The 15,695-nt window shown below is 49.1% G+C and overlaps 1 protein-coding gene across 1 annotated transcript in view; it reads right to left on the bottom strand.

The window, feature by feature from the left end:
• FAM135B (family with sequence similarity 135 member B) overlaps window positions 1-15,695 on the bottom strand; it is a 228,373-nt gene that overhangs the window by 27,630 nt on the left and 185,048 nt on the right. Inside the window, exons 9-10 of the mRNA XM_062189440.1 lie at window positions 7,605-7,760; window positions 6,134-6,207 (exon numbers count right to left, since the gene is read on the bottom strand). Of these exons, the coding sequence (XP_062045424.1) occupies window positions 6,134-6,207; window positions 7,605-7,760 (230 nt within the window). The remainder of the gene's footprint in view (window positions 1-6,133; window positions 6,208-7,604; window positions 7,761-15,695) is intronic.

The raw sequence follows: 15,695 nt of genomic DNA, 5'->3' as shown, positions 1-15,695 counted from the left end.
CCTTCTGATGCCCCTTGCCTGGGTCTATTTTTTTTGCAACAGCTGTCATCTCTCACACATGACATTATTACTGGTTTGCAGTTCTCATGCTTAGGGCCCATCCTCCCCCAGGTGCTGTCTGCTCTTCTCACTGATGCATCCTTGGTGCCTTGAGCAATGCTTCCCGTACAGTGAACAAGCAAAAAAATAGCGAGATGAACGACTTAGTCAGCATGGTGTATGCAAGACACCATGCTGCACATGCCCCTCGCTCCATGGGAGGCCCTGAGAGAGAGACAGCGAGGAAGCAGCAGAGGGCGGCGGGCTGCAGCGTGAAAGTCTTCAGCACCTTGCTGTGTGTGGACCCCTGTAGATGACAGCAAAGCAGTGCAGGCTGCTCAGCTGAGACGGCATGACCAAGTCTGTGTTCCAGGACAACACTTCTGTCTAAGGAAGGTGTCTGTGAGTGACTGTTTCCATGTATGATGCATGTTTGGGGGTATGGACACACGCATGTCTGTTTTCATAGGTGTAATATCTACTCCTGTGTTTGTGCACATGTGTGTTTATGTGGACAGGGTGGGCATGTTGTGTACACGACTGTGGCTGAATGTATGCCTGGTGACACACGAGTATGTAGGAGTGTGCTACTGCATAAACACATGTGTTTGTGCATGTGTTTGTGTGTTTTCTAGGGTCCTGTGAGGGAAGAAAGGGATGTAGGATGAAAGAAAACGAAGAGGCACCAACATCTGAACAAAGGTATCCACCTGAATTAAGTAAGGTTTGGGGACAATGTGGAGCAGTTGGAACCAAGTTCATTACCAGTGAAATGGAAATAAATTCTAATTTCTAAATTGATTCTCCAAGGCCCTCAGTGGCGCTCTGAGACTGAACCCCACGTTCCCCTCACACCACTCTCTGGACTCATCAGCTTCTTCCATGACCTTTGATACAGTGCGATGGCTCCGTCTGGCCTCAGGCCTTTGCACTGGTGGCTACGTCCACTGAAATGCATTTTCCTTCATGGCTTCTTCCTCCTCCAGATCTTAGTGTAGATGTCACATTCTTAGAAATTCTTCAACACCCAGCCTTGGGGAGCTACTGGTCCCACTCACCCACAGAGGCTTTAGTTCTTTATCCCTAACTGAAATTTTCTTGTTTATTTAAAATGTATTTGTCTTCCCTGTTCATTGAGGGTAGAGATACTGTCTACCTTTTTGTTTTCAAAAAAATCACTATATATAAGGTTCTTGGATTAGTGCCTAGAACTTAATGAGTGACTAGTAGTTACAAAGAGGGAGGGAATGAGGGAGGAAGCGAGTAGAGTAAATAAATATGCTAGCAACTAACAGTAGCATTAACTGAACGAGACTAGCTCATCTCTTACTATCAAAGGGATTCAAACAGGCATCTTAACTCTGCTTTTTCAAACTGTCACCTCCCACTCCCCTCCCTCCACACTCCCACCCAACCTGCCCCTGACTGCAGAAGCCACCTCAGCACCAGGGGGCGCTCTGGGAGAGAATCCTGCCCAGGTCAGCCTTGTGCACCTCTATCTGAGCGTGCACACTCATGTGCAGCTTGTGCTCAGTGCACCGCCACTTCCTCAAGCTAAGTGACACTCAGGGGAGCTGCGTGTGCGTGCAAATCAGATTGCACAACAGGCAAGGCGTTCACATGTAGGGTATTCCGGCAGACATCTTTGGGTTTCATTTGGGCCATTTTGAGTTGCAATCAGGAGAAGATGCATAGAGGGCCTGGTTCATCATCTGCTGATGTCAATATCAGGCTTGCTGTGACTCCAGCAGTACACCAGACAGCACAAGGGTACTCTACTTCAGAGGCTGAAAAAACCACATTGGCTTTATTTCTTCTAATGCATTGTTTGGGGGAAATAGCTCAATACTGTGCAGAGGAGCCACAGCAGGGAGGCTGGAAGTATAGTCTCTGGACTCCAACAGATCTCCTGCACTGGATTCCTTTGTGCTCTAAGAGAAGCTACCTAGCATCTCTGACCCAAGGTTTCCCCAGGTTCTTCTCTAAGGTAGGGAGGAGAACAGTACCTACCTCACAGGGTTAGTGTGAACTTTCAAAAGCAATGCACTTAAAACACTTGCAAAGTTCTTACCAGTGTAACAAACTGTGAGTCCCACAGGTTCAACACCCAGAGTGCTCGGCCCCTGGGCACCTAGCATCTGACAGAATGAATGATGTTGACAAATCCAGAGAATACTACACACAGCAAGAGACAAAATGATATCTCATATGGAAATCAAGACTTCAGGACAGGACACCATACCATCAACAATTCCACCTTGATTCACCAACAAACTCACTGAACACTTCCTTACTATATGGAAAGCAACAGGTAGACCCTAGCAAAACAGAGAAGAACAATGCAACATAGCCTTGCTACAAGTCAGTATTAAATCACTTTTGACACTTTGTAAAAATTACAACCCATGGTAAGGGATAACTTTCATTGCCATGGCAACCAAGTAAAATCACACATTCCCAGAAACACACCTGAAACAAAAGTTGCAGCAAGCATGTCTTGCTCTTACAGCCTACCCATTTTTGTCCTAAAAGGTGCTGTTCCAAACCCACTAAGTTGAGTTCACAGCCTACTAAATGTGGTGGCCCACTGTCAGTTTAGTTTGAGCTTGAACAAGATGGGTCTTGACAGAACAGCTTCATTTGTGACATTTTGCCTTTCCTCTGTCCATCCTTAGTCCAGAACACGATTCTGCTCCTATGGGAACAGGACAACCTCCCCAAGGCAGTAGCTCTCCCTCCCCTGGTCTGACCTCCCTGGGCACACACCCATCCTCACACAACTGTTGCTAGCAGCTGCCCTGTTCACTATCTCAATCCAATCTCTCTTCTTTCTATCTTTTCTCTATTATTCTTTCAGTCTGAAATAAAAATCCATCTTTTCTCCATAGATCGTATTCTTGATGAACTACTTCAATGTTTAACTCTTTGTGGGTAGCATCCCTTCTATTCTAGTCTATACTTGATGTCCCAAGTTAATATCCACTATTCATTCAAAACTTAAAACATCCCCTAATCTCTACAGTTACTCAAAAGTAACATGCAACCTGCACTCATATTACAGCTCAAATGTCACTTCTCAGGGAGACCTCTCTGAGAACTTGATGAAATAGCACCTTCTGCCTCTCTCACACTGAAACATATTTCTCTATAACACTTACTACCAATTCACGTATCTTCTTTATTTGTTTATATGCCTTCCACCACTAAAATGGAAGCTCCATGAGATAGGAAATTTGTCATTTCATTCTCTGCTGAATATCTGGTGCTCAGCGGCACACAGTCAACATTAAAGAGCTGTTTCCTGAGTAAAAGAATCTCCCTTCTAAGAATCTAGCTAGGAAGGGTTCAGTAACTGATCTGATGTCAGGAGGGTAAGTTACAGGATGAAGATTTTAAACCATGTGTATGAGATCTGGAAGGCTGAAATCCATAATCATTCACTAATAAAACATGGGTGGGGAGAATACATGAAGTGAAATTATCACAGTACAAAGTACAGGGTCTTTACCTGGTCCATACAGCCCTACACGGTTGCACAGTTGGTCCCTACCTGCCCGCTCTGGCCCTCCCGCCTTCCCCTTGACCTGTTTGCTCACTCCATTCCAGCAACATTGCCTTCCTGTGCTCCCAGACTCACTGCGTTCTGGTATCACAGCCATCACACCAGCTATTCCCTCACCTCCACAGCCTTCGCCCATGGCATGCTGTGGCTTGCTCTACCCCTGCCCTGGTCCAGAGGTCACATCCTCAGAAAGACTTTTTTCACGTTAGCTACAACAGACCTTATCTCACCGCCAAATTCATGTTGGAGCCAGTTCATTCTGGCACCCCAGCTCCATGTTCACCCAGCAGTGACTTGAAACGGACAGCTGCGGGATCATTGACCCAGTGGAAGTCAGCAACACTACAAAACTGTGTTTTGACTTTTGCTTTCCTGAGAGCTGGGTTGTTAATCATTGATGAAGACACTGGCCATAATCCCTTTCTCAGAATTTTCTGTCCCTACATACTGAGATGATGTTAATTCATGCCTTGCCTGTGAGTGGCCTATGAGGATGTTTTTTTTTTTTTCTTTGTTCCCTGCTGTTGTCTCACTGCCAACGTATAGGAAGCACTTTACCCATCTAAAGCGTTCTGAGCAGAGTCTGAGGCTGGCACAGTGTGTTCCCTGTGTGTAGATATTTCCTTTGAGTCTTACAATGATTATCTCCCCTACTCTCTGGCTAAGGAACTAAGACTAGATAGATGGGATAACAGATGAAAATGACAATGGGGAAAAAAAAAAACAGCTTTCTCACAAACATTTAGGAATTAAATGGAGGAAGAGGATCTTAGATCCAAGTTGTCTGAAGAGCTCTGTACAAGTGCTTGGGGTTCCAACAAAGCTTTTCACGGAGAGCCAGAGCCTTGTGTCCAGCATCTCCACTGTGCTAGCCTTTCTTGAAGACATAGTCATGGCTTCCCCTGCTGTTACAATGACTCTGGAAGTAGATTCCCTGTGGTGGTCCTGATTTGCAATATTTTTCTCAGTGTTCTCAAAGTTCATTCGTATTTGTCACATTGTGATGTTAGCCTTAGAAAGTACATCCAGCAAGTTCCAGCTGGGGACCAGAATGAATGGATGAGTAAGCGTGTGAGTGAGAGACTCTAGAGATTTCTGGACAAGACATTTCAACATGAAGATGTGTTTTCCTTGGTATTCTCCTGCTTTTAGTAACTAGGAGGCAAATGGTAAATGCCATTGTAATTTTTTTTTTGACAGGCAGAGTGGACAGTGAGAGAGAGAGACAGAGAGAAAGGTCTTCCTTTGCCATTGGTTCACCCTCCAATGGCCGCTGCGCTGCGCTGATCCACAGCCAGGAGTCAGGTGCTTCTCCTGGTCTCCCATGCGGGTGCAGGGCCCAAGGACTTGGGCCATCCTCCACTGCCTTCCCGGGCCATAGCAGAGAGCTGGCCTGGAAGAGGGGCAACCGGGATAGAATCCGGCACCCCAACCGGGACTAGAACCCGGTGTGCCGGTGCCGTAAGGCGGAGGATTAGCCTGTTGAGCCACGGCGCCGGCCTGCCATTGTAATTTTTAAACAGAATGTGGGAGGAGAAAATTAAGGTTATAAAGATGAGCATTAAAAGGTCTCCAGGTCTGTTTTTTGTAACGGATGAATCTCAAGTGTTTCTCCTGTCAGATTTCCATGGCTTCTCCAACATTATTCCATCCACCCATATTTCTGTTCTGAGGCAAACACACCATTCAGAAACAAAAACAGATCCTTGCCCATCCAGCTCTCTGCTATGGCCTGGGAAAGCAGTGGAAGATGGCACCTGCACTCACATGGGAGACCTAGAAGAAGCTCCAGGCTCCTGGTTTCAAACTGGCCCAGCTCCAGCTGTTACGGCCATTTGGGGAGTGAACAAGAGGATGAAAGATTCTCTCTCTCTCTCTCTCTCTCTGAGTCTCTTTCTCTCTTTGCCTCTGTAACTCCATCTTTCAAATAAATAAATCCTTAAAAAAAGAGAGAGAGATCCTTGGACTTGTGTAGCCAAGGCATGCTGGAGGGACGTCTGTTCCTGTTTACCAGGTCATCTATGGGAGAAGTTGACCTCATCTTCTGTCATCCCCCTGATTTTCTTGAGTATTTTTCAATTTTTTTTTTCTGGAAGAAAATAAACTTAGAAGTTCCTGGGTACTCTTAATTAGGTAGTTCAGGTTTAATTTTTATGCTAAATGCATTTTGTAGCTACTGCAGAGTCTCAAGTGAATTTTGTGATTTTTTTCTGACATAGCTTGTGGTCACACCACCTGCTTCTAATCTATTTTTCAGAGAGGACTCTGCACAAATGTCTTTGGGGACCTAGGGAGTCTTGATTCTGTCTAAGGAACCACAATGACACTCAACAAAAGAAAACTCTGCTGTTGACTTTCTCTGCCACTTGCCTGCTCCCACCTCTGCAATTCACTGGATGTGTTTGTTTGTTTGTTTGTTTGCCTGCAGAGGACACGCAGACTGAATATGCAGAAGTCTGAGCACAGAAAGGAAGCCGCTGTCTTGGGTGACTACTTTTATAGGATGGAGCGGACGTGCACTTTATTACTTACAGATTTTCCTGAAAGGTCAACACTGCGAGTTTTTGGTGCTCCATGTAAAAGAAGGCCTCAGAAAACCTTCGGACCTGGGGAATAAAAAACAACAACAACAACAACAACAACAACAAAAAAAAAAACAGGTGAAATGTTTGTTTGGGCTTTGCCTTCAGTTTCTAAAATTGAGGCTCCAGGAGGTAGGTGGTATGTGTTCATAGGAGAGAGGCTGTGCCCGCTTGGAAGGAGCTAAAATGACAGTCTTTCTCCTCTTGCAGAGCCTCCCTCTCCCATGCATGGCTCTTAGCCCAAACTTGTGGGTGTGATGTGGACAGAAGAGGCTTCCCAAACTCATGCAGATGTTTTTACATAAAACCTCAAGGTTTAAGTTAATGGTTGATGTCAATGGTTGAATTAAGAGGACAGACTTGGTCAGGGAGGTAGACCTGGTGGGAGGTCGTTAGGTCACTAAACGGATGCCTTTAGAAGGTGTTATCCCCCATGGCACGCTTCTTTTTCTTTATTTCTTTTTTTTTTTTTTTTTTTTTGACAGGCAGAGTGGACAGTGAGGGAGAGAGACAGAGAGAAAGGTCTTCCTTTTTGCCGTTGGTTCACCCTCCAATGGCCGACGCGGTAGGCGCGCTGCCGCCGGCGCACCGCGCTGTTCCGATGGCAGGAGCCAGGTGCTTATCCTGGTCTCCAATGGGGTGCAGGGCCCAAGGACTTGGGCCATCCTACACTGCAATCCCTGGCCACAGCAGAGAGCTGGCCTGGAAGAGAGGCAACCGGGACAGGATCTGTGCCCCGACCGGGACTAGAACCCGGTGTGCCGGCGCCGCAAGGCGGAGGATTAGCCTATTGAGCCGCGGCACTGGCCTCCCCATGGCATGCTTCTTGATGTTGCCCATGTGTGTGCTCCTCTGCCATCTTCCCACCTCACCAGGTACCCAACCCCAACCCCAACCCCAACCCTATCCCTAACCCTATCCCTAACCCTAACCCTAACCCTAACCCTATCCTTAACCCTAACCCTAACCCTAACCCTAACCCTAACCCTAACCTTAACCCTAAACCAACGGAGTCATCTGCTCTTGGACTGTGAATCTCCTGAAGAGTCATCTGAAATAAACCTTCTTCTTTCCTAAGTGCCCCTTTCAAGGTTTTAGTTAGAGGATGAAAAGCCCTGGTTTATGGACACAGTTTAACGGATGTTTATGAATACATTGGGCAGCTTTCAATTGTTTTTATATGTAAGTCTTATTTCCTCTACTGGAATTTAAGAGCTTTGCAAACAGGGACCATAAACAAATGCAGATAAAATGATTTCGAAAGCCAGCCATTTAAGTGTATTCCCTGAGCACGTTGTGCATCTAATCCTCAGATACTTGGTTTTCTTGCTTTATGAGATTGACTCATGATTAAATGATGAGCTCTTCCTCAAGAGACTAAATGCTCGCAATCACCGCCTTTGTGCCGTCTGACAACTCACCCTCAAGGTATGGTGCTCCTGGGTGAGGTAAGTGGTCACTTGGGAGTGCAGAGTCACCGTGTCCAGGAACTGGGTCCACAGAGCCATCAGGTGGGAGGCAAGCCAGGCAAGGTCCTTGCTTATCTGCTCTGCTATCTTCTCCGGATTGTTCAGCATCTGAGAGGCAAGCAAGACCGTCGTCAGGGCCTCCCACTCAGTTGAGCTCCTGCAGTCTTCTTCCTCAAGCTCTCCCTGGCTTCTCTGCTTGCAGGGAATCTCTTCGCTTCTCTATACACCTGTGGTGTTGTAGTACAGCCTGCAGGTCCCCAGGGTGAATCAACCACAGTTGATTCAGGAGTTAAAACCACAATCACAGCAGTAAATGTTTTATGTAGGTGGCTCTTGTCTGCAAAATAACCTCTGAAGCCCTAGGTCTTATGGGCAAGATCACCCATTGTCTAGCACCAGCCTTTCTCTTCCTACACGGTTTCCCACTAGGAACATTTTACATAGGGTTCCACAAATGTCTTGCACATTTAGTGTTTTCTGGTTTACAGTGGCTACCCTTTTTCAACTCCTCCCTCCAATACCTCTAATCCCATCACCCACAAAATCCATCATCCACAAAACCCAATCAGCTCTGCTCTCAATGCCAAGATCCAGTGATTATCCCTTCAAGGTACTTTCATTGTTGAGTCCAGCTAGGAACTAACCAACCATTCACACTGGCCCACAACTCTTCTAAGTACCACACATTCTCATTTAAGACTATAATTTATATCCCATTAAATTGTGAACTCTAAGTTTTCCAGTGAGTAGCTTACACTTATTACTATTTACTAGTAGGCAGGCAGAGTACTGGGCATCTTATATTTTCTCCCCACTTGCTCCCTACCCATACCCTGTAGTAAAACTACTGTAACCATTATTTTACAGAAAAACACAATGACACTGATGCAATAGGATTCTACTGAAGGATGGTATGACCACAAAGCTGCAATACCATCCACTGGCACACTGGTGTTCCCCAACATCTCGTGGGAGAAGACAAAGACTTTGTAGCCCCACAGAGTCACTCTGGCTAGGAGATCATACAAGGAAGGTGTTCAGCAGACATCTGAACACGTCTGGTGACCCAACGCCGTCTTCCTCCTACTGTCCACTTAAGAAGAATTCCGGGTTGCTGCAAATAAATATTCAAGAAACAAGACAAGTGCAGTTCTGGACCTTTTCGGCAGAAGACTGTTTAAAGAGAAACACTTTGTACCCCTGCAGCATAGAATGAGGACAGTCGCCTTCTTGGGCAGTAACTTGAATTGTAGAGAGATGGAAAGAAAGCTCAGATCTCTGAGAAGAGGCCGGAGGCAGTCACCAAGGCTGGACCCTGGTCTCAAGGCCCCATCGTCTACTCCACAAGCATTTAGTGAGCATCATTCATGCCCCTGATACTTGTGTTTAGAATAAATGGGGGGGGGGGGTAGGAGAGAGCAGTAAAAGGGAGAGAGGGAGGTGATTTGGCATAGTGGGATAAGTCGCCTGCCTAAAACACTGGCATCCCATATGGGTACCAATTCAAGTCCTGGCTGCTCCACTTCTGATCCAACCCCCTGCTAATGCATCTTGGAAGGCATCAGAAGATGGCCCAAGGACTTGGACCCCTGAACCCACATGGGACACCTGGACGAAGCTCCTGGCTCCTGGCTTCAGCCTGGCCCTCTGAGGCCATTGCAGTCATTTGGGGAGTGAACCAGCAGATGGAAGATCGACCTCCCTCTCTGTCTGTCTGTCTCTCTCCATCCCCGCTCTGTAACTCTGTTTTTAAAATAAATAAATAAATATTAAGAAATAAATAGAGACACAAGATGAATCAGAGAGGATCTCTGTCTGCAGGAAGCCCCTTTCAGCGATGGAGATAGGACATGAGTTAGCAACTGCACATGGCATGGAGCTCTCCATCATGCGTGAGGGCCTGGGGCCCAGAGATGTGCCCATTTCAACCCTCAATTCTTTCCCTTCTGGCCTGTGCTTTGGTTTCCTCATCTGTGAAGTGAGTACACAAAGCCTTTGAGTGCTAATGGAGGTAAGAACCTACAGAGAAATAGTCTACGTCTACCTCCTAGATTCAAACACTGGCATTTCCTTTGACTGTTCTTGAACTGGTGCTAGATGAAGGCAGATCGGGGGAGTGAGACATCTCAGAGTATGAAAAAGAGACATAACTGCTGAGGACTGTTGCTTTATACTGAGTGACTGGTTCCAGACAGAGTCATCACTGAACCACAGCATTTCAGAACTTTTTGATCTCTGATGACACAGCCACAAAACTCCAAGATGAGAAAAAGACCTGTTGCTTCCTCTGATGAATGCATGACCTCCAGCCTGACACTGTGGGAAGTGGGAATCCAACAGGGAGTGGATACTCTTGGCTCAGTGCCATACAGCATCAACAAGAGCGTTTAAGAGGCAGGCAAGTAAGGGTTGCGTGGGAGAGCCGAGTGTCAGTTACTAGAAAACCTCCAAGTTGGAAAGGGAGGGTATGGGCGGGACTAGGTGTGTCACACGCACACTGAGATTCTCCAACCAGGGTCCACCACCAATGGAATCCAACTCCTGCATCAACACAGTCTCAGTTTGCTCCGATGAAGATTCCCTGCCTTAGCTCTGGCCTCTGGCTGCCTCCCTCTTTGGCCCAAGGTAAGCCGTTGCTCGCCCCGCCCCCCCTCGGCCCCCCACCACTTGCTTACACCAACTTCCAGACACCTGGCTACTTGCAGCCACCAGGCCCCTGGTTGGGGTTTGCCCTCTCCCTAGAACACCTTCTCCGCTACCTTCCAGTTTCCCTTCTCTCCTCGTCACCACTGTAGGCTTGTCTGTCCTCCGCCAGGTAACCATGTAGGAGCCAATCCCATGCCTTGGTTCTGCAAGACGCTTCTGGAACTCCGCTGTGCTCTGAGTGTGACACTAGCCTCTCTCTGCACGGCCTGCTCTGACTGCTCTCATTGCAACCCAGCCACGCTCCGCTGGTGTTGCTGCCTCTCCTCTCTCCCGGGCTGCAGCGGGAGCTTTCACTGCCTCAGCATTCCAGCCCCGGCACAATGGTGGGCAGACAGGGGCCGTCCAGTAACTCTTTAAGGAATAAACAAGGGCTCTGGCAAGCATGGGCGGTGCTCCACACCTCAACAACTCAGGCCATCAGCCCCAGCGCTCGCCTCGGCTGCAGTGGCCCTGACCAACACGGTGAGAATTCTGAGCTCAGCCACCAGAGCGCAGAAAGGAAAAAGGAAAAACTACTCCTTTAAGGTGTCTTTGGGAACAACAGTTTTTTCTCCAGCTGATAATAGAATGGCTTCAGATGAGGGTAGAGAAGCTTCTAATTAAGCCACAAGAGGATGCTCCTGCTCTCACAGCTGCATGGCCTGTACAATGACGGATGATGGGCGTGGAGGGGTCTCTGTGGCAGACCACGGGGAGGCCTTCTTGCTAATGAGGAGGCTGTCTCAACACCAACCATGCTCTTTGCTGCCAGCATCAAACCATCACTCTGTTCAGAGCCTGCTCTGTGTGAGGGGCTGTGCTGAGCTCTAGGAAGCTAAATGTGAGCATAATCCATCCTGGAAGAGGCATGAGGCCCTGTGCTGGTTATGTATTTACTATAACATGTTTATCTACTACTGTGAAAGAGACAGAGAACGAGTGCTGTAAGAGGTGCACAGAAGGCTGCCTGGAGGAGGTGACGCCTACCCTGCATCCTTCATTGCGTCAGGCTTTAAGGGACAAGAAGCCACCCACAATCCCTGAACTGGCCATGCTCTCACACAGTGGTCCTCAGGACGGGGTGGCTGAAAGTCTACAGATGTTGGGGCCCACCTCAGAGCCTCTGAGGTTGCCACCCAGACACTGGAAATTTTAAAAATGCTTCTCAAGTGACCCCGATGTGTGGCCAGGGCTGCAAATCCCTGACTGATCACAACCCTGGCCTCAGTGCATGTCCTCAACTGTGTCCAGAATCCCTCCCACTTACCACGTGTACACACATGAACACAAACACACATGCACACACACCCACAGCAGCGTCCACACCTGTGTTGACCTCAGGTAATGCCAACCATCTAGGCAACTTTTCCTACTCAAAAGGATCTCTGAGAATACCCATGACAGCAAAGACTGGGAGTCATAAGGCCCTGAGGGCCAGAGACATTACAGAAAGTAATTACTTAATCCTTACAGCAAATCCTATCAGTAGGTACCATCATTATCACACTTTGTGGTGGAGGAGTAACCAAGGCTCTGGCAATGTCAGAAACATGCCGGAGATTGCACCCATAGGAGGTGATGGAGCCAATGTCTGGGCCTGGCAGTGGAGTTCTGCTCAGTGGCCACGCCAGGCTGCCTCTCATCAACCAGTTACCTCCAGGTTAGACCTTCATGGTGGCTCCCATCCCACCTACGCATTACCAGGCTATGCACATGTGCCTGCTCAGCCCACTAACTGATCATGAGGCTCTTCCCTTGGCAGTCTCTGCATGCTTACTGGATATCCCCGGAGGCTTCTGGCTTGGAATCCATTCACCACCCTCTTCATTTGCTTCTGTTTTTCCTTCCAGATGCTCACAGGGCTGTTGCCATAGCCATGCACTACAGCTCTACTCAGAGGACCAAGGAGGATGTGGATGGGAGGAAATTTAAGGCATTTAGAGAGCCCTTTACCCAATCGATGAAATTAAGGTTTTGATTTGAGTTCAGCTGGACAGTTACACTGGAGTACTATTCTCTATCTTGTGCTATTTGGAGACTCATTTGTGTATTTGATTCAGCAAATATTTGCCAAGCACCTAATATATTTTGGTAACAGCTGCAAATATAAATAGAACTCGGCTGCTTCCACGGAGGAGGTCATAGATGAGTGAAGGAGAGAAAAATGGCCCAAATCAGGAGACTTCACTGAGCTACGGTGGGCAGAGCCCTGCACCATGAGACCTGGAGTGATGGGAGCCCTCAGACCCCAGGACCCCACAGGGTGCCCTGAGAAGTGACCATTAGGCTTGGGCCTCATAGGCTGATGGGACTGCCTATGAGTATGAAACCCAGGAGAAGTGGGACAGTCCAGGAAGACAGAGTAGGAAGCAGAGCACAGAGGAGCACTGGGGTAAGTCCCAGCCTTGCTCCCTGGGGGGCAGAAACACAGAGTGTGGCACCTCAGCAACTGGCCAGAAGAGCAACACATCCCAGGACCTTGGTCTGCATCTCAATTAGGCCTTTGCCCTGTAGGAGCCAAACATCCACCAGGAGGCTTAAACAGGGCATTGAGAGCTGTGTTTACGTGCGATTCTAGGCTCACTGCAAGCCTCTGTATGGGAAGCTGGGCAAAGCAAAAGGCAACGCCCACAAGGACCTTGCCACATGGGGTCCTCAGAGCTACAGAAGGGCCCCCTAGGAAACAGCAGTCCTGTGATGTGGCCAGGCCACCCTGGCCTGTGATCCCCCACATTCTAAGGGCAAGCTGGGCTTTGCCCCCCAGGACAGAAGCTCTGGGGCACAGCAGGGAAGGCCCTGTAGGCCAGGAGGTCCACACTGCAGCAGGGCAGCTCAGATTGAGCAAAGGTCGTGTCAGGTCCTGCACCCAGCCTCCCTGCTTGGCACAGTGAGGGTTCAGGGAGGAGTGGCAGCAGCATAGTCACATGCCAGAGACTGGCAGGAAGTAGAGGACCTCCTGCCTCTCTCCAAACCAAATAGATCAGAATCTGCATCTAACAGACCCCAGGCAATTCATGAGTACACTCAAGGTAAAAAGCCCCCAGACTGGTTTTCTGGCTGAGCTTTGTGCTAGCTCTAAACACCCCAAGCTCTGTGCTGCCCCCTAGGGTTAGTGCTGGAACGTCTCAGTGCTGGGTGGGCTGGGCAGGGCAGTGGCCACAGTGGACAGCCACTCTCTGCAGCTCTGGCATCCCTGGCAGGAAGCAGGCCGATGACACCTGTACCACAGACAAATAAACCTGGTTCATTCTTCTAAAACGCCTATAACACACTCGTCCTGGGATCAGCACAGCACAGGGGCTCGCTTCACTCAGCTGCCTTCTTTGGATGGAATAGGGGAGGGGACAGCTGTGGGAGCCCCTCCTGTTCTGTGCTTGTTGAATGAAAGATTAGCAACCCCACAGTGGGGCCTTGAGGAATGACTTAGCCTCCTAGAACCGGAGTGTCCTGAGCCCCTAACTCCAAAAGGATGCTCCAGGGCTTCTCAGTGAAGCAGTGCATTGGTTTCCAGACCCTCTGGCAGGTGCACTGGCCCCAAAACAAAGAAACAAAGCAGAACAGAAAGCCCAAACCTCTCCAAACCACTGTCATCATCTGATCTTTGGTCCCTAAGGATGGAGCCTGTCTTCTGTTTGCTGCAAGGAGAGTGCAGCTCTGGGAAAGAGTGAACTACAACGTGGGCTCTGCCAGAAGTGCACGGGGAGGCAAGCAGAGAACTGTCTTTTGTGTCACAGAAAACCTGTGTTGCTGGGTTGAAAAGAAGAGGGCATCGATTTCTGGCAGATCCTCAGCCTGTGTCTGCACCTGTGGGAGGTGCCGGAACTGCACAGCCCCTCCTCCTAATCCCGCTGAACAGTAGGAGTTCTGATCATCCACTCCCCTCCCCTGTCCAGACTGGCTGTGGAGCAGCTTCAGCCACACTGGCCCCAAGCTCCTCACACTATGCTGGGGTCAGGATGCGCCTGGGCTCTCTACAGCTGTTCCTCTGCTTTGATGGGCTGTCCTCACTAGTGTCTGACACAGTCCCACTCTGTGTCCTCACCTCCCGAGCAGGGTCAAGCTCACCCGGCCCTGCCTGCTGCCCTCTCCCCTTGCCTTACACTGCCTGGGCCCAGTGCTGGCCATACTTCCAGTCTCTGTCTTATCCGGGACCACATCTGTCCCTCGAAAGGCTGCAAGCCATGCTAGGTCTCCTCCATCCTCGTAATCCCCAGCCATGGGGAGGCCAGCACACAGCAGATGCACAGTCAACGTTCACCAAAGTCCCTGTGGAATCGACCTCTGCACTTTGTGCTTGAACCACTGCACTGATGCAGAGCTCAGTGCTGTTTCCAGATTGTCTGCAGACACTGGACACATTTCCCAATTGTCCTGGCAGCTGCCCTGGTCCAGGCCCAGGACTGACACACTGGCTGCAGAGGTGCTGGCCACCAGGTGGGGATGTTCTGCCTCTGAACAACCCTGCAAGCTCTGAGCTTGCTCTTCAGGGATTTCCGAGAAGGAAACGTTGCTTCTTCCACTTCAACCGCCAGGCCAGCCTGTTAGCAACCCTCGGACGAGGCTGGTGCTCACCCCTTCACTCTTTCCACTCTTGTCACCCATCCAACTCCTGCCACAGCCAGCTAATTTGGTTGCTGTGTGCAAAATAAAGCCTGCAGCAACAGAGACTCAAAATCAAGAGGCAGCATCCGTGCAGCTTCGTGCACCGCCCCAGGGGAGGAAGGAAGCAGTTGCCTTTTGTATAGGATGTACTTGATAACTTGGCTGCACTGTGTCTCTCACCTGAACCACTGCAGTGACCACTGTGCCCTAACCCATCTCTCAACCACTTCAGCGAGCAGATGTAACAAGACTGCAGTGCACAGATGGCCTGGAGTTCAGGGCCCCAGGGCCACCCCTTTGTGAGTGCCTGAGTGTAAGGAAGCCACACTCCTCTGTGTTCCCCTACTGTGCAATGAATGGAGGTCCATGAATACCTCCCGCCCTGTGCCCCAGGGCTGCTGTGAGGATGGTGCCCAGTGAGTCACCTGCAGAGGGAGCAGGCACTCCATGGGGGACACTGCTGTCACCAGGGCTGCGGCTGTGATCAACCATAACCCCCTGTCCCGCCTCAAAGCTCATTCTCTTTCCCTCTGTGATACTGTGATACATACACATGTCTGTATATATGCACGCATGCACAAGTGTTCGCATGTACACACAGGAGCTTCATAAAGTTCATGGAAAATCCATATTTTCTCTTAATTCCATTGACCCCAGATATACATGTGTGTGTGTGAAGGGAAGAGAGGATGTTCACGTTTGTGGTGTATATGAAATCTCCCTAGTTACTGGCATAGAGCTTCTAAAACTCCCGGA

The sequence above is a fragment of the Lepus europaeus genome, chromosome 4 (assembly GCF_033115175.1).
Source record: "Lepus europaeus isolate LE1 chromosome 4, mLepTim1.pri, whole genome shotgun sequence".
NCBI classification, from domain to species: domain Eukaryota; kingdom Metazoa; phylum Chordata; class Mammalia; order Lagomorpha; family Leporidae; genus Lepus; species Lepus europaeus.
The sequence above is the reverse complement of the archived record's forward strand: the minus strand, read 5'-3'. Positions and strand labels throughout refer to the sequence as shown.